General features: G+C 37.7%; 1 protein-coding gene across 4 annotated transcripts in view; it reads left to right on the top strand.

The window, feature by feature from the left end:
- TULP3 (TUB like protein 3) overlaps positions 1 to 17,179 on the top strand; it is a 55,363-nt gene extending 38,184 nt beyond the window's left edge. The window contains exons 5-12 of one of the 4 annotated variants that reach the window (XM_072654028.1): positions 7,427 to 7,560; positions 8,245 to 8,442; positions 9,726 to 9,838; positions 11,264 to 11,378; positions 12,761 to 12,859; positions 14,155 to 14,326; positions 14,718 to 14,844; positions 14,969 to 17,179. In XM_072654028.1, coding sequence (XP_072510129.1) covers positions 7,427 to 7,560; positions 8,245 to 8,442; positions 9,726 to 9,838; positions 11,264 to 11,378; positions 12,761 to 12,859; positions 14,155 to 14,326; positions 14,718 to 14,844; positions 14,969 to 14,972 — 962 coding nt within the window. In that variant the 3' untranslated portion in view covers positions 14,973 to 17,179. Of the gene's footprint in view, positions 1 to 7,426; positions 7,591 to 8,244; positions 8,443 to 9,725; positions 9,839 to 11,263; positions 11,379 to 12,760; positions 12,860 to 14,154; positions 14,327 to 14,717; positions 14,845 to 14,968 lie in introns of all 4 variants that reach the window. The other 3 variants (XM_072654026.1, XM_072654025.1, XM_072654027.1) reach the window with 3 other exon arrangements.
- Positions 17,180 to 19,753: the final 2,574 nt, after the last annotated feature.

The following is a 19,753-nucleotide window of genomic DNA, read 5'->3' as shown; positions in this document are numbered from 1 at the left end:
GTTTTTAAAGTACTTAGGTACCAGGCTCTGTGTTAGGTGCTGAGACGGAATCTGTGGTTTCACTGTTATATGGAATCTCCTTTCAACAAGTCTGTACTTTCTCTATGCCTTAGAGTTGTAGAATATCTAAAGCATTGAGAGGCTGAGGGACTTGCCCAGGGTCACAGGCAGGACTTAAACCCACATCTTGCTGGATTGAAGCCAGAGTGCTCCACACACCACACGATGCTTCCTTTGTTGTACAGGTAATCCAAAGAGAAAAATAAAACACCCGTGTCCTCAAGGAACTTACCTTATACAGGGAAGACATGTATGGTACATACCCATACATGTATATGTATACGTATTTACATTTAAATTCTATAGGATTTAATTGGTGGGAGTCTTTTTTGTTTTTTACAACTTTTATATATTTATATATATATACACAAGAAGAAATGCTTACAAATTAATAAGCACTTTGGACTGAGTGACTTTGTGAAGGCACGATTGAAGGAAATAAAGCTTAAAGTATAGAGAACTAAATAGAGCACTAATCAGAAATGAAGAGTTCTAAGTTACAAAGTAAGTCAAAAGAAATATGATTAAAAAGAAAAATACAATTCTACTTATAATCATCGTGCTTGTTTGGAAGGCATTTGTTATATAAGGCATTGTACAACTAAGGTCAAATTTCAGCAAAGTGAACTAGTGAGTCGCACATTTTGTTGTATTCAGTAAATATTGATCAAAAATGATAATGAAATTTTAACTTCATATTTCTTGAGAGCAAGAAATAACATATTCCAAAATTGCAAAAGGACATTTAAGATATTTTAAGAGGTAAAACTGATAAAGACAGTAATATTATGTTCTTACGCTTATTTGATCTTAGGCTACATTGAGAGGCATATGTATGATCCAAGTGATATCCCATCATATAGAGCACCTGGAATATTGTGTTCTGTTCTGGGCACATTTTGCAAAGGAAATTGATAAGCTAGAGAAAATATAGAGGAAGATAACCAGGATAGAGAAGTGCCTTGAGTTTGCAAAATCACATACTTCCAGAGCTGGAAGTGGGGGGACCACCACAATTTCCTAACCTAATTCACAACCCAAGGAAAGAGTCTCTTTTATAATACCCTTGACAAGTGATTATCCACCCTTTGCTTGAAGACCCCTACTGAGTGGGTATTTCCCAAAACAGCACATTCCATTTTGGGACAACTCTATTAATAACTAGATAAATAAGGAAGTTTTTCTTTTTAGCAAATGCTAAATTTGCCTTTTTGCAACTTTACGTCTATTGCTTCTAGTTCTTCCTCCTGGGAGAATCCCTCTTCTACATGAAAGTCTTTCAAGTACTTGATGACAGAAGTCATATTTTCTCTGGGCTTAGTCTTAACCTCCCCAGTTCCTCACCCTTATCTTCACATGGCTTGGATTCAAGAGCCTTCCCCATCCTGGTTGTCTTATTCTGGACAATCTTCAGTTTGTCAACATTATTAACTACAATGTGGTATCTAAAACTGAATAGTACTCCAGAAATGTTCTGACCAGGGCAGAGTACATTAGCACATCTACCTCCTTATTCCTGGAAGCTGTTTTGTGTCATTTGCAAATACTGTAAACATGCTTTCTTAACTTCATGACATATGAGTATTTGTTGAAGGAAACAGGAATGTTTAATGTAAAGGAGAATAGTGAAAGGGGAATATATGGGATGGAAGAAATGATTTTCATTTGTTTTTCAGGCTACTCTTCATTATCCCATTTGGAATTTTCTTGGCAAAGATACTGGAATGGTTTGCCATTTCTTCCTCCAGCTCATTTGACAGATGAGGAAGCCAAGGCAAATAGGATTAAGTGACTTACCCAGGGTCACAAAGCTAGTAAGTGTCTGAGATCAGATTTGAACTCAGATAAATGAGTCTTCCTGCCTCTAGGTCCAGCACGCTATCCACTATATCACCTAGCTGCCCTGTGGCATTGACAGTTGACTTCAGACATATGAAGGATTGTTACATGAAAGCGAGAACTTTAAACTAATTCTCCTTGGTTCCAAAGGATAGAATTGGGAACAGTAATTGAAGTTGTAAAGAGACCTGTAGAAATGTGAGGCAAGGAAAGTGGTCCTAAAATCTAGAGCTAAGTAAATGTAGAATGAGTAGATCTGGAAACAGTAGGTCCTTCCTCATTTGAAACTTTGAAGTAAAGCCTGGGGATCACCTTTCAGATAAGTTGCCAACAGGATCTTCTTTTAAAAGTTAATGTCTTCTGTTTTTTCCCTCAGGTTTTCCTTGTTTTTTAAATCTTCATCCTCCCCCTATCAACTTGTTTCTTCCCTTCCTTCAAACATATGCAAATTTCCTGTATCCTTAAAATCTTCATTAGACCAGTAATCCTTTCTCCTCTTTTTACCTACCACACCTTACCTCCATTCCTCAGACCTTTGCAGTCTGACTTAGCACCTTATCACTCAACTGAAACCACTCTCACCAGAGTTGCCATTTATCTCTTACTTGCTAAATCTGATGATCTTTTTCATTCCCATTCCCCGGCCTCTCCTGGATACTCTTCTTTCTAGATTTTCATGACGCATCCCAGTAATACAATGTGATAAACGTTTATTAAGTACTTGCTATGTGCCAGGCACTGTACTAAGAGCACGGAATACCAATAAGAAAAAGAAAGACAGTCCCAAAGGAGGAAGACCACATAGAAAAGAAAGCTGAAAAAGATGGAGGGAGAAGGTGTGTGGCTCAGGGGCATGGTGGTGATGGAGTCAAATCCAAACAGCGCAGCTAGTAGAAAATGATACTACTGTCTTTCGCCTTCTACCTGTCTGATGGCTCCTTCTCAGTCCCCTTTGCTGGCTGCTCATCCACATCATGTCCCCTTTCTCACAAGCTTTAGTTGTGAGAAAATAAAATACTGATCTTTATTTTATTTTTGAATCCATTCTCTATTGATTCTATTCATGATCTGAGTCATATTTTTTTGTCTCTGAGGTTCAGAAGTTCATGAGTCCAGAAGTTCAGCTTTCCTCTCTGAGTTGTTTAAAAGTTGCTTCCCTATAAATCACTTCAGTTGAAAGAAAACATTTATTTCCATACCCCTAACTGCCCTTTTGTAATTAGAAGAAATCTGTTCTCCTTGAAGGGTGTGGTAGGATGCCAGGGAATCTGGTCTGTTATCTCTGCAATCCTGGCCATCTTTCAAGAAACTCTGGTCTGTTATCACTGTGACACTTAACTATCCATGCAAGTGGACACCAGCAATGAAGTTTCTATAGCAAAAAGATGAAAGGAAGGTTGTTGCTAGCCCTGTATTCCAGGTTCCATGCAGTCATATTGTTTTCATCATCTCTGATACTTTGGACATCAGAACCAATCATATTGTTTTCTTTCTATGATACTTCCTGTTCTTTGTTCTCTTGTACTTCTCAAAACTATATGAAGGCTAGTAAGCCCTGTCTCTTGTTGCTTACTGAGGAGGTGAAAGAACCATTTAATTGCCAGTTGCTAGTCTTATCAGTAAATTGAATGTACTTGGAACTTTGTGCCTCAGTGTACCTTAATTTCAATCAAAACAGTCCCACATTACCAATTGCCTATTGGATATTTCAAACTGGATGTTTCATACATGTCTTAAACTCAGCATGCTCATTGTCTTTCCTCCTAAATCCTCCCTATCCTTTCTTGTTTCTTTCAGAGGTGCCACCATCTTTCCAGTGTCCCAGGTTCTTAATCTTAGTATTATGTTGCACTCCTCACCACACAGCAATTGCTACATTTTGCCATTTCTATCCTTATATCTCTCATCCAACTCACACAACTACCACTTTAGTTCAGGCCCTTATCTCCTCTTGCCTAGATTTTTTTCAAAGCCTCCTAATTGATTTCCTTACTTCAAGTGTCTCACCCCAGTCCATCTGGCACACTGCTGCCAAAAGTAATTTTCCTTAATCACAAATCTGTGATTTCCTTACTCAGCCAGCATCAGTGGTTTTTTTTGCTGTTTCTAGGGTAAAATATAAATCCTTTTGTATAGCTTTTAAATTCATATACAAGCTCCCCAACCTATCTTTCAGTCTTATTGGATGTTACTTCCCCACCTGCATACTATGTGAGATAGCCCAGATGGCCTTCTCTCTGTTCCTCATGCATGACATGCCTATCTCCTGTCTCTTAGCTTTTGCCTGTCTCTGTGCACTCCCTTCTTACCTCTGCCTCAGGAGCCCCTCTCTTTCTTTGAGATGCAATTCAAGCACCATTTTTGTCATGAAACTTTTCCTGATACCTCCCCCAACAGGTAGAGCCCTCCCTCCCTTGTATTTAACCACTTTATATAAATTTATATTTATTAACATTACACATACATATGAATGTATATGTGTGTATGCATATATATGTGTGTGTATATATATGCATATATATGTATATATATATATATATATACACACACACACAAACACACACATGTATGCATAAACACCATTTGAATGTAAGCTCTTTGCAAGAAGGGACTGTTTTGTTCCTTGTATTTGTACCCTCATTACCTGACCCATAATAAGCACTTAATAAATACTTGTTTGTTGATTGCTTAATTTACATCCCCTTCATTTCTAAATATATCCTTCCCCTTTCCATTATACAGAGATCCATCTCCTTGTAACACCGAGTATTTCTCTTTAGGCAGAGATGTGACTAGATAGCCTATAAGGTCCATTTTAGCTCTGAAATTCTGTAATTCTCTGCTCTGCTAGGAAGAACCCAGACCCAAAGAAATTGGTTTCAGCTAGGTTCTGATGTGGATTTTTGGGGTGGCTTTGGAATCCCTCTCAAAGTTTTTGCATCTCCACAGTATAACTGGAGAAAATAAGTCCCATTTCTTGACTAGAGAAATGCAAATTAAAACAACTCTGAGTTATCATCTCACACCTATTAGATTAACTAATATGACAGAAAAAGAAAATAATAAATGTTGGAGAAGATATGGGAAAATTGGAACACTAATGCATTGTTGGTGAAGTTCTGAAGTGGTCCAACCATTCTGGAGAGCAATTTGGAATTTTGTGCCCAAAGGACAATCAAACTCTGCATACCCTTTGATCCATTAAAACCATTACTAGGTCTGTATCCCAAAGAGGTCATATAAAAAGGAAAAAGACCTACATGTATAAAAATATAGCATCTCTTTTGTGGTGGCAAAGAATTGGAAATGGAGCAATTGTGCATCACTTGGGGAATGGCTGAACAAGTTGTAGCATATGAATGTGGTGGAATACTGTTGGTCCATAAGAAATGATGACTGGGCAGATTTCAGAAAAAACCTGGACTTACTTGAACTGAGGCTGAGTGAAGTGAATAGAACCAAGAGAACATTGTATACGTTAACAGCAACATTGCATGATGGTTATCTGTGATAGACTTAGCTCTTCTCAGTAATGCAATGATCCAAGATAATTCCAAAAGCCTCATAATGGAAAATGCTACATACATCCAGAGAAAGAACTGATAGTATCTGAATGCAAATCAAAGCGTACTATTTTTATTTGGGGGGAGTTTTTTGTTTGTTTTTCCATGACTTTTCCCTTTTGTTCTGTTTCTTCTTTCACAATATGACTAATGGAGAAATATGTTTAACATGATGGCACATATATAAGTTCTATCAGATTGTTTGCCATCTTGGCGGGAAGGAGATGATAAGGGAGGGAGAAAAAATTGGAGCTCAAATCTTATAAAAAATTAATTTAAAAACTATCTTTACATGTAATTAGAAAAAATAAAATAATATTTACTAAAAATAAGAGAAGCCCCATTTTTTCCTCTGAGAAAATGCTGAAAAGAGAACAAACAGATTGATCAATTGATCTAATTCCTATTCACATTGTCTTGTTTGAATCTGCTCCCTCTTCTCCACTTCCATAGCCACCACACTAACTGAGGCCCTGCTGCAGTGGCCTCCTTGTTGACATCCTGGTATTCAGCCTTTCCATCACACAAGTTCTCCCTTCCCACAGCCAAATCCACATTTTCTCTATGTCACTCCTTATTCAGAAAGCTTCAGTGGCTCCCTAATGCTTCTGGTATCAAATGTAAATGCCTTTCATATTTAAAGCTCTTTAGAATCTGGCTCTGGCCTATCTTACTAGATTGAGCACATATTACTGACCTATACACACAGGGTATTACAGCCAAATTGGCCTGCTTGCTCTGCCCTGTTCATAATCTCTCCTGTCTGTGCCTTTACACAGGCTGCCCCCCCATACCTGGGATGCTCCCCCTCTGCCTCTTGGAGTCCCAGCTTCCTTCAAGCTTCAGTTTAAAGACCACTCCTTTAAAGAGACCTTTCCTAATTCCCATGATTGTTAGTGTTCCTCTCAAAATTATTTTGTATTTACTTAACTGTTTATATATTATTTCCTCTTCCCCTTCCCCCTAGAATGTAAGTTTCTTGAGAGCAGATTATTTTATTTTGGTCTTCCCATCTTCAGCATGTAGCACAGCACCTGAAACATAGTAAGCATTTAATAAATGTTTGTTGAATTGTTTAATTGAATCAAGAAGTATTGATTGTCTACTATGTGCTTGACATTTTTTCTGTTGAGAATACAAGAACTCATAAAGCACAGTCCCAACTTTCTTCTTATTTATAATCTAGCTGGAAACAGGAAGCTTATAAGCATTTTTAAAAAGGCAAAATACTTTACCATACAAGGCAGTATGCTAAATCCCAAATCATTGGTCTAGAGAATAAATGTTTTTAAGAGTTCAAAGGATTGAGAGATCATTTCCAGCTAGGGGAGTGAGGATGAGGATTATTAGGAAAGGCTTTATAGAGTGAGTAGGACTTAGTCCTTGAAGGATAGGTGGGAATAGGAAGGGGAAAGGAAGGCTATTAAAAACAGGGATAGCACTAAGAAAAAATCATGTAAGCAAGGAAATATGAAGAACAGTAAATGGACAATTCTGGAAAGAGGATAGGATTTAGACTTAGAGGATCTAGAGTCCATTCCCAACTCTAATGTGTATTACTTTCCTGTCCTTAAATAAGTCACTCAAGTCCATAGCTCCTCAGTATTATAATCTGCAGACTGAGGATTGTAGCAAGATTGCTGAAGACTTGCATGTCAAGCTAAGGAGTTGAGGATATTGCTTTATGGAGAACCACTGAAAGTAGTTTTGACGAAAGGAATTACAGGATGATAGGTACTTGGGAAGATAAATTTGACTAATTAATTTGGATTGGTGAGGGGAAACCCAACAAAGAAGCTCTTGCAATAATCCAGAAGATTTGGAACAATTTGGATAAGGTTTACCGGGATATGTGTATGTTAAATGGGTAGAGGGGCTGGGCAGAGAAGGGAATTAATTTTTTACTTAAATTTTCAAACTCTTTCTTAGTTAATTTAGAAAGTTTTATCTCTATATTTGACCAGGCATTTCTGACAGTTTGAACTTTGATGAAGAGGCGACTGATGGGGAAGAAGAAGAAGAAAAGAAATCAAGAACTCATTCACCTTTCTCAGAAACACAGCGACCCAGTTCTGGATCTAGCCAGAAATCAGTTGCAGTATGTAGTTCTGGAAGCTCTTCCTTTTGGGTAAATTAGACCAACTGTCCCCACAGCTTACCTTCATAACATAATAGCACTGTTGAATTAGGGTGCTTTCGACCCCCATCCCTCCCCGCATTTCATTGAAGAGCTGGGAGACTATGGTTGTGCTGAAATATTTTCAGATTTTTGTATATGTTGGTTAGTTTTTAGGAATATTTCCTCCCCTCCCCCACCTTTCTATTCTTTATCACGAATTGTATTATTATGACATATTATACATGTTCATATATTTATATTATACATGTTATACATTATTACATATTATATTTCTATTCTTTATTGCTTGTGAGGGATGAGGAAACAGAGGAGAGACCTGCTGCAAAATGTAGGCAATTTTGAGAACAGAAGATATCAGTAAAAACATTTTTTTTAAATGAAGGTGCCTTCATAGAGTTCATATTGAACATGGACAGATCAACGCCTACAGGAGCCCTCATTCAAAGTAACTTTTAAGGGCATCACCATTTTGCTACCTTCTCTTGTGCCAAATGTTTATCATTTCATTTGATGTTCCTGAATTTCTTTTGCCATTATCAGAAGGCCTTAGTTGTGAAGATTCAAAGGCAAATTATTCCTCACAAGAATGTGTGAGCTTCTAGCTTGGTCTCTCCTCTCACTCAAGTATCACTGTTCCCTCAGGATACAGGAGCCTCCTGTACATCATCCCTTCAGGCTGATAACCAGCTAGGAGAAGTAGAAAATTTAGAAGATTTTGCATTTCGTCCTGCTCCTCGGGGAATTACAGTGAAATGTCGAATCACCAGAGATAAGAAGGGAATGGACAGGGGCCTCTACCCCACCTATTACATGCACTTGGAAAGGGATGAAAATCGGAAGGTATGTGAATGATCTCCTAGGGCAGAGCTTTCAGGAGGTGAAGTATAGGAGGTTGGATTTTGTACTAAGGAAAAAATACTAGTGGAGGAAATGTAGTACATTGGAGAGAGTTCTGTCAGAGGACCTGAATTCAAATTCCAACCTTGCCACTTACCAATAACTCTGTAGCTTTGGGCAAGTCACTTAACCACTCTGGGCCTCTATTCCTCATTTGTAAAATGAAAGAGGTAGATTACATGGTTTTTTTCAGTTACAAATCTATTATCTTTTTATCCTGTGCTGTTAGGCCAAGTTCAATGCAAGTGGATGAGCTTCCATTGCTTGTAAGTGTGTGTTAGTGCTCTCTTCAATGAATTAAATATAAGGAAATGAAAGTTTTAATAAATAGATTTCTTTGTTACATTTGTTTAAGGAAAAATCATTTTAAAGTGTTGCATTTTGTTTTGACACACCAGATACAGTAGAGAATACCCTTATTTTTTTAAAAATATGAAATAAGTTTGTTTTTTTTCCTGGGGGAAGTATCTTGGTTTGCTTTGTCTGTGTAATCTGAGAAGAAGAATGACAAAGGAAAACAAGGGTGTGGGTTGGGTGGGGGAATGACCTAGGTATAGTCAGAAGAGGAGACAAGCTAAGTTACCCCAACAATTTTAGTTTATCTCAGACTTGGGTTTTTCAGCATTTTTAAACTTCTTCATGAATAATTCATTCTGTATAAAAAGGACTGAAGAGTTAACATGGAGTTCCTACAGGTGATGTGATTGGAAGGCATAACTTAATGCTGAAGTGGTCATGTCATAGAAGTGATGAGGTACAGAATAGAATAGCAAGGGAATTATTGCAGTGAAGAATATAAAGCGAAAGGTAGGAGAGGGTGACTGCACTGATCAATTGGGTTCAATTCATGGTGAGGGAGAAAGATGTTTTGTTGGCTCCATAGATAGAAAACAGATAGAAAAATAAGCAGCAATACAGAGAGCAAGGTTTGAAAAAAACTTAGAAAGCTGTAAAAAGGAAATAAATATTTATTAGGTGCCTCCTGTGTACCAGGCACTAAATATGATCTCATTGGGTCCTTACATTGACCCTCTTTTACAGTTGGGCACATTAACTCCACTGTGCCACCTCACTGCCAAAGAGGAAAGAAAGAAGAAAGAACAGTGGAGAGTGAGTTTGTATAAACAGGTTTGAGGTTGGAATGAGAGATCAAAGAGATTGAATAGATAGAGTGAGATTTGTGCTCTTTTCATTCCAGACCTGACTTGACATTTTGCATTTTTCAGACATTCCTTCTTGCTGGGAGAAAGCGAAAAAAGAGCAAAACGTCCAACTACCTCATCTCTATTGACCCAACGGATTTATCTCGGGAAGGGGAGAGCTACATTGGCAAGCTCAGGTGAAAGCCCCAGGGCTGACAGTGTTTTAGGCTGGGGGGGTCACCTAGTGACTGGGGGTCCCTTCAGAAACCATTCAATTCAACCCCTCTTTTTACAAATGAGCAAACGGAAGTCAAGAGGGATTAAAGGACTCTGTTTAGTTTCCCTGTTTGTTGCCCTTTCTTTTTTTAACTTAATTTTTCAATTTTATTGTAAAAATAATCAGCAAACATGTATGTTTTAGTATACAAAGAAACAAAAAAGACACATGAAATCATGAACTTTTGTTATATACAGATTGTTGTTTTAAGAATGTATTGAATTTAATGTTATAGTAACAAAATTGCCAAGTTTTGTATCCTTATAGACTTTTATTATCTTCTGTGTATCTTTAAGTATATTATTCTTTTTTATTTTATTATTATCACTAGCAATTCTTTTATTTCCCTGTCCTTTGCTAATAGAAAAATCAAGCAGGTAATCTGACTGGATTCACTACCGATTTATGTTATATAATCTCACTTGGGTTTGCTGTTGGCAGTCCTTTTACACCACCCTAATTAACTCGTTTTCCTACTCACTGCCGCAGCTCTTGCAAACCTTTTCATCCCTCCTGAAACCTCCCTTCCTTTCATGATTTCCCTCTCCCTGTTCTCTCAACTGAGAACTTTGCCTCGTATTTTTCTTAAACAAACAAACAACAACAAAAAAGAGGTCAAGACACTTCATTTCCTACTCTGATTGTCCTTCATACCTCGAATGCTCAGCCTCATTTCTGCCTCTTGGCTTCCTTGACTTCCTTCAAGTCCCAACTAAAATGCCACCTTCTACAGCAAGCCTTTACCAATCCCTCGTTTTTCTTTTTTTGAGGCAATCATGAATTATTTTCTTTTTATCTTATATATAACTTGTTTGTACATAGTTGTTTGCGTATTGTCTTCCTCATTACATTGTGAACTCTTTGAGGGCAAGGACTGTTTTTTGCTTTTCCTTATGTCTCCATTGCTTAGCACAGTACCTAGCAAATTATAGGCATTTAATAAATGCTTATTGATTCAGCTGACTGAATAATAGAAGCCCCCATAACATATAAGTATAGTCAGACAAAACCATTTAGTACATTGGTTGTATCTGAAAATGTGTGTCTCCTGCACCTTTAGTCCACCACCTCTGCCAAAAGGTGTGTGTAACCTGTGCCTGTAGTTTCAGTGAGTCAGTGAGACTTGCTACTACAGAATGTTGTTGGAACCCAGCCTTTTGATTTGAACTAAGAGTTCTCGTTTTTTTCTAATGAAAGAATTTGTAGAAGTGGCAGATGTGATAGATGTACTTTGACATTTTAGGGAATATGTGAACAGTTACCTGTTATGTCACTCAATGTAGCATATTTTTGTTTGTGTAAGAGAAAAATGAGACTATTGGTGACAATCTCTTCCTTGTTCTAGGTCCAATCTCATGGGAACCAAGTTTACAGTGTACGATCATGGAGTCAGCCCGACTAAGGCACAAGGCCTGGTGGAAAAGGCCCATACTCGTCAGGAGCTCGCAGCTATCTGTTATGTAAGGCCATTCTTGCTATTTAATCCCTTCTCTGAACTCCCAGCTAAGGTTAGAACAGAGAATGGATCTAGAGAACTATGTTGCTTCTACCAACAAGCCCCAGTAAGATTATATAAACTTCTTGAGAAAATAAACCAGATAATTCCAGAGGACCCAATCTAACCCTGTGCTTTCAGTAATTCCTGATAATAATGGAGGAATTTGGTTAACCTCCAGGGATTATAAACACTTATAATTTCAGGTTACTTCCTATAATACTGAGGGGAAAGTCTCTGATAAAAATTAAGATTTTTAACTAACTAGCTGATATACACTCAAATATTTAAGAATGAAACTAAGAACTTTCATTTGTTTTTAGCCAACTTTAAATCACAGTACTATAAATCTCTAAGAATGCCAGCTTGCTGACAGGTTTGAATCAAATAATTATTTTTTAATTTCTGTGCTTTTGTGAAAATGATGTTTCTTCAGAAATATCTTTAATTTATCTGCCAAACTTTATCTTTTTGATCCTAAATGATAGTTCAGCCTATGCCTTTCAGTAATATTTGTTCTATGTAATACAAACCAAACCCTGTCCATTTATCTTCTTTTTGTCTATAATGCATTTAACTTCTATGTATTCTGAATAAATATTAATTGTATGATCGTATTCTTCCTTATTAGATTGTCTCAAGATTAGAGACCATATTTAATTTGAAGTCTGTCACTTCCATAGTTTATAGTTTTGTTAAATATTTGAGGATGACTGTTAGACAATTTATTAAAGTTACTTGTGATTTCCTTTTTAATTAGAAACAAAGGAGATGAATTTTAGGACAATGATATCTGTTGTGGAGATCTATATGGATTGATATGATTATACCTCTGTTTATAGCAACTGCATTACTGTCTCCTGATAGAGATAATGCTTCCTAACAGTTTAATGTAGAGGGGAAAAAACATATGGAGCCAAGAAGACCTTATTAAATGCCACTCCATCAGTTACTGACAGTGTGATTGTGGGCAAGTTCCTTGGATTTTAATTTCTTCATCTATAAAATGGAGATAATCGTCCTTCACAGAATTATAGTAAAGAAATGCTTTGTAAACTGGGAAAGACCTTTGAGATTATCTGTTTCAAACCCCTCATTTTATAAATAAGGAGACAAACTTAAAGAAATTAAGTGACTTCCCCAAGGTCACAGAGGAGTTAGGTGGCAGAGCTTGAGGGGGTCCTTTTGCTCCAAACCCAGTTGTGTGTGCCTTGACCGTGATACTGCCATTACTTTTTTTCTTATTACTGCCAATAAAAAAGTGCTAAAGAAGGATAGTTAAAAAGTTGTCACTTTTTTTTTCCAAGAGTGCTATTTCACTTTCCAAGAGGTTTCTCTATTTTCTAGGAAACCAATGTGCTTGGATTTAAAGGTCCCAGGAAAATGTCTGTGATTATTCCAGGGATGAATATGAGTCATGAAAGAATCCCATTCCGGCCACGAAATGTAAGTTGGGACATACCTAATTTGCAAAGTGGGCTTGAAAGGCTGTTAAGAAATCTCTTCAGTTTTCCCTTGGTTCCAATTCAGATTACAGTTGTCAAATCTCCTGGGCAAAGCCTTATTTTTTCTTTTAAAAAATGTATTGATCCTTTTTTGTTTTGATAGAGAAAAAACATTTCCTATAACACACCTCCAGAATCACCCCCTGTATAAAGTATTTTCCCAGAAAAGTTAAGCAAAGTCACCTAACAGCTTGTGATTGCCACTGAAAGTACATGTCAACTTTGCACGATTGTAAGCTACTAGAAAGGAATAATATGTGCTTTAAATTTCACATCATGATACTAGCACTAGTGTCATCTTTATTTAAATTGTTGTTAGTCATTGTGTGGGTTGTTCTTTTAGTACTGTCATCTCCCTAGTACAGGCCTTTATCAGCTTACACCTGGACTATATTAGTGACCTTTTGATTGGTGTCCCTGCTTCAAATTCCTTCCCAGTCCAGTCTGTTCTCCACTCAGTTGTTAAGTTGATTTTCCTAAAATACAGATAAACTGTTACCTTCAGGATTAAGACATCAAATCCTCCTTTTAGCTTTTGAAACACTTCATAACATGGTTCTCTCCTCCCTTTCCTGTATTTCCACCTTATTCACCCCTAAATACTCTTTGATCCCTTGACAATGGCCTCCAGATGCTCCTGGAAAGAGATAGTTTGTTTCTTGGCCCTGGGCCTCATCCCTGCTTGTCTTCATTGCCTGGAATTCTCTCTCTCCTCAGATTCTCTTCCTGGCTTCTCTGGCTCTCTTCAAGCACCAGCTAAAACTCTACCTTCTATAAAAAGCCTTTCCCAATTTCCCTTAATGCTAGTGCCTTCTCCCACTTACTCTGCGTATCTTGCTTATGCATAGCTGTGTTTGCATGCTGTCTTCCTCATTAGACTGTGAACTCCTTGAGAGTAAGAATTGGTTTTTTTGTATTTCCTTGTATCCCTTTCACTTACCTTAGTATATGGCACATTAATAAATACTTACTGACTAAAGCTACGTGTAATTGCTGATTAAAAGGTATGTTGCTTATGAAATAGTAACATGGGGCACTGGGATAAGTATCAAAAATCCTAGTTCAGGTGTTTTTTCTTTCTGTACCATAGCTTTACCCTCTCTGAAATGGCAAAAAGAACCCACCCCTCCACTGCACCCTCTGACTGTTATTTAAGGATGAATAAGATCATAATGAAGAAATGCCTGTGATATAGATGCCTTCTCAATACAACATTATATTTTTTCTCTTGTGCAGGAGCATGAGAACTTGCTTTCCAAATGGCAGAATAAAAACATGGAAAATGTGATAGAATTACACAACAAAGCCCCAGTCTGGAATGATGACACTCAGTCCTATGTTTTAAATTTCCATGGCCGAGTGACTCAGGCATCTGTGAAGAATTTTCAGATCGTCCATGCAAATGACCGTAAGACCCCCAGAAAGGGCCAAGTGGGGGCAGTGAGAGGGGCTTTTCTGGAAGGGAGATTTTGAATTACATTTTGGTTAAGACAAATTCTGCAAATTACTTTTCATGGGCAAATTAAAGAGTTATACCTTTGTTTGAGAGAGACCACTCCCTCTAGGAAGACAGAGTCATATTTTAGGAGAAGAGCTTCTGAACTTTACTGCACGGACAGGTGAAGAGAATGTCAGGTAGCTGCTGTGGCTACCACAGAGAGAGTATTAGGTTGAGCTATTTTTTGAAAGGCCCAATCAGATGACATACATCAAAGGTCCCCCATAGCTTGAGTCCTTTTGTTTAACTAATTCCTAGTACCTTTAGTCAATTGTTCTCATCCTTTCCTTCCTCTTACCAGGATCCTTTATGGTAGTCAGAAACAGTCTTCTATTTCCAGTGGACAGTAGAAGCAGTAAATTAAAACTCCTCAAGACTGGGAAACTGCTTTTAACCTCAAAAAGTTTTTCTTTTTTCACATTTTTAATGTAAGGCAAATTTTAATTAGCTTTTACAAAACTTTTAATTCTTTCTAAAATTAAAATAGGTTTGTCCTTATCACTACCTTAAACATTCTCAATTTCCTTCAACTCTTTTCTTCTATCTCCGCAGCTGAATATATAGTCATGCAGTTTGGACGTGTGGCAGAAGACGTGTTCACCCTGGACTACAACTATCCCATGTGTGCCCTCCAGGCCTTTGCTATTGGGCTCTCCAGCTTTGACAGCAAACTAGCTTGTGAATGAAAGGAGACATGTCATGACCCAAACCTGTCTTTTACTCCCTGAAGCTAAATTTAGGGAGAAAATAACTTCCCTTCCCCGAATGTGAAAAAGATGAGAAAAGTCAGCCAGTATCTTTTGGGTTGATTCTGGCATATACAAAAAAACTATTCAGTGGAATTTCCAGGCCTTACCAGCCCAGTAGAGATGAAAGATTATTCAAGCTGCAAAGAAAATCTTACCTATAGAACACTAATGAGGCCCATTTGCCCTGTGCCTCAAACATCAGTTTTCCTATGCCTGGAATCTGGCATCAGGTTCAGATTATTTCAGGTACTTACCTATTTTCAGAAAGGGACAGTTGTTTCCTAACATTCTTTTGCCCCATATTGGTAACTCATGCTTAGAGCTTTTCAGCAACAGAGGAGGTTCTATAGCTTATGCCTGTGGTCCAGAGCTCGTAAATGGGAGGACTGATTATGTAAAAAAAAAAAAAAAAAAGCCTCCATTCATGCTACTGCCTCCTTCTACCACCCTGTAGCTAAATGACTGAGGCCATGAAGCTTATGTGTCCATAGTAGTATATGTCTATTTATATCCAGCTTTTTGACTTGTTTCAGGGATGATGATTCCCAGAGAATGATCTTCTACCAAGATCAGAGAAATCCAAAGTGACTTATCATTTTTGACACCTCACTGGTGGCTCATGTATGCTGACTTCCCCGCACCCTGTTCCATGGGAAGAAGCAGCATCCATCATTCTTCCCTATCCTAAAAGAAATGCCCTAGATAACCAGAGTCTATATATGCTTGGAGATTATCCATAATGTTATTTGTTTGACTGTGGAGCTCCCTTTTCAGGAAGTTAAGTATCTGCTTTTTGAAATTAGTTTAGTTTCTCCCTTAGCACCAAAGGTTCTTGGGTCAGTGTGAAACCCTCTTGGTTTCAAAATCGACTATTCAGCCGGCCCCAATACTGGCTATGGGGATAGAGAAGTGGCTTTCAGATTTGTAACCAGTGAAGCGATAATGTAAGTTAGCTGTCTTGATTTCATTGTAAAGATTAAAATCCTTTTCTTCTCTGACTGATGCCAGTGGTGCCTTCCAGGCACAAGTACTGGAGATGGCTTCACCCAGTGGTGTTACAGCTGCTCTTATTTTCAACCCAGTGGTGCTTCCTGTATGTAGGTGTCTATGAAGCCATTCACCTAGGGAATGTAGTCTCCAGCAGAAATTATCTAGTGAAACTTTCAGCTGTCTTGTAGGTTTAAAAAATAAAAGGAAAAAAGGTAGCAGTGAAAAGGTTTTGTTCCTATACATTTTGGTGACCCTGGCTGTCGTATTAACTCTACAGCCCTCAGATGGGCAGAGATTGACCCTTCCTGGCATAAATATGACGAGCACTCAGTGTCCTTTGTACACTTGCTGTGTCACCAAAGCCTTTGTATTTTGGTACAACTTGCCCTGTCGTTGCCTTCACTCATAAATCACCATATCTTTGATGTGTTCTGGCTACTAGAAAATCTCAATAAATCCAGTAGTGTCTTTTGCAACAAAATTTAGGAATCAGTTGTCTATGTATTTTTCTGCCTCAGTCTTCTACTTCCTGCTTCCTCACAACCAATCTCTCCAAGTCAGAATGCCTAGAATAGGAAATTAGTCTGGCAGCAGATCAAAGGACTTTAAATTTAATCCCCTTTTGGCCAACTCAACCCATCTTCCCTTTGTTAATTTATTTCCATTTTAGGCCTGGCTCCTCCAGTCAAGTGCCTCACCATTAAGTGCTCCAAGGCCCTTTAGACCTAGGTCACTAACATGCTGCCAGACATAATAAACTGGTGGCCAACTGAAGTTGTTCCTTTGTCTTCAGCTATTGTGGAATAGCTAGAACTGGAAGCTAGGAGCCAAACCTGAGGCTGTAAATGTAGTCTCTTTCCTTTTCTCTTTTGCTTTTCCTTTGATCTTCAGAAGAGTCACCCTGCCCTATGTGCTTTCTGCTTGAGTGTCTAGAGAGATGCCTTCCCCAGTCAACTCTGGTTTTACATGAATCATATTTATAACTTTTGTATGTTATATCAATAAAAAATAATTTATACAAATATTTCACTGCTATCTCTTCTTCAATATCTATACTTAGAATCTCCTGGCAGTAACATGGCAAGATGGCACTTTTTCATCATTTAGCAATAATGGATTAGGCAGGTATTTTAGAGTTTTAAGCTGGAAGAGACTCTTAGGCCAAACACACTATTTTAAAGGGACTTAGGTGAGTAAGTAGTGGCAGAGCAGGGACTTTAGTCCAAGTTTGCTAACTTTTCTACTAAAATATGCAAAAGCAGTGGTTAATGAATGCTCTAGTAAATATTTATCATGGGGTAGAGTGGAGGTTCACACACTGATGTAATCTAGATGATGGTGATTCTATGTCTGAATAATGCCAATAGAGTATAGGCATTTTGTGGCTGCATTATAGAAAATGTGAGAGTTAGGGAATTACCACTTTGTTTCCTTGGATTTTCTTTGCTGTTATGTTATGGATTTAGCCTTCACAAGGGACTAAGTGCTTTATATTAGAACCAATCCCAAGCACCATTTGCACCTTCAAATTGCTTTACATACAATTTTTAAAAAATTCTGACCCTAGAAATCTTAATTAGCCTTAGCTTAGAGCAGTAGCCTAGTGGCAATAATAACAGTTAATGTTTGTAGTCTTTTAAAGTTTACATTATCTCATCTGAAATTCATATACCCCTATGAGGAAATTGCTGTTACCCCATTTTGCAGTTAAGGAAACTGAGGTTGAGTGGTTAAGTGATTTGCCCATGATCACATAGTAAATGTGTGAGGCAGGATTCTGTGCAGTTCTTCATTTTTCCAAGTTTGGCATTGTGGTCTCTAGAACGCTGTTCTCCCTTGGCAAACTTTCCTTCTTCCTGGACTTCTTCCTATTTTCCATCTTGTACTCAGAGAACCCTAGCTCCATATAGAAGACACTGCATTCCTACTATTAGGAGCCTTGTTTGTCCATTTCAAAGAGGACCGATAAAATCATGGGGTGATGTCTTGACTCACGGGTGAATTGGATTTAAGTGAGGCAGAATTGCACAAAGTCATTGCCTCACTCTATCTTCCTGAGTCATCAAGGTCCAGTTGCAAAACAAAAGTCTGGACAACTGTCAATGACCTGGGACCAAGTGGATGATCTTGACATCTTTGATGGTAGGCTAAGCTCTAAGTATTCCACAGCTTCGTGGCTGTTGGAACAAATTGTTCTCATCTGCTCATTCTACTAGGGGGATGTCTTCATGTTTGGAGTAGACATCCCCCCAACTCACCAACAGATTTGACCCCTGTAGGTTACCCTTAACCTGGTTTAGCCTGTCTACTGAGAAGGTCCTACCCAGATGTGGCTCCACATTATTGACAGCTTCTTGGAGCCGCAGATGAGAGTTGGGTCAAGGTGAACACCAAAGGTGGATGAGTAGCCCAGAAAAGAGCTTGACAAGCCCTTATACCAAAGGTTCTAGTCCTTCCTGAACACCCCATATACCCTTCACACAGGAACAGAAGTAGAAGGCATACTCCTTGTTCCTCAATGTTTTTTTGTAGACCAGCAGTTCTCAAACTTTGGTCTCAGAAGCTCTTTACCCTCTTGAAAATTGAAGACCCCAAAGAGCTTTTGTTTATGTAGGTTATATCTATCAATTGTACCATGTTAGAAATTAAAACTTTTAAATTTTAAAATATTAATTCATCAAAATAACAAATGCATTGCATGTTAACAAATAACATTTTTAAGAAAAATAACTTCTGAAAGAAAAAATAGTGAAAAAAATAGTATTGTTTTGCATATTTTTGCCAAATCTCTTCAACACATAGTTTAAGAGAAAACAGCTGGAATTTCATGTCTGATTTTACATTCAATCTGTTTTGATATATTGTTTTGGTCAAAGCATATGAAGAAAATCTGACCACACAGATACATAATTAATTGGGAAAGCAAGGAGTATTTTACTAGGCAAGTAATGTTTTGCTATTATTATTAAAAGCAATTTTGATCCCAAGGACTCCCTGAAAGGGTTTTGGGACCCGCTAGGAAGGTCCTCAGACTGCACTTTGAGAACTCTTGTTCTAGATTAGGAGTCAGCAAACATTTTCTGTAAAGGAGCAGATAATAAATATTTTTGACTTTGTGGGCGAAGAGGTAAAACCAAAGATGCTATGTAGGTAAACTTATCTAACTGGAGAAAATAAATTTCCACAAGTTACTGATAAAATCTAAAACAAACAATAATTGAGTATAATTTTTTTTAGATTATAGGTCTACTAATGAGAAGAATGGAATTCCTTTTTGAGAAATATCATTTTACTTAATTGGGGTTCAAAATTACTTCCCTATCATTAAAATTGATTGCAAATGTTAATAATTAATGCTGATCTATAAATAGTTTATCTTTGAAAAAAACAACCTTTTTCACAGATTTGTTGTTTAGTCATGTCTGATTTTCTGTGACCCCATCTGAGGTTTTTTTGGCAGAGATACTAATTAGTTTACCATTTCCTTCTCCAGCTCATTTTACAAATGAGAAAATTGAGGCAAAGAAAGTTAAGTGACTTGCCCAGGGTCACACAACTAGGACATATCTGAGGCTGAATCAGATCTTTGTACCTCTAG

This window comes from Notamacropus eugenii, chromosome 3 (genome assembly GCF_028372415.1).
Source record: "Notamacropus eugenii isolate mMacEug1 chromosome 3, mMacEug1.pri_v2, whole genome shotgun sequence".
Lineage (NCBI taxonomy): Eukaryota > Metazoa > Chordata > Mammalia > Diprotodontia > Macropodidae > Notamacropus > Notamacropus eugenii.
Note: the sequence above shows the minus strand (reverse complement) of the source record. Positions and strands in the feature narration are given on the sequence as shown.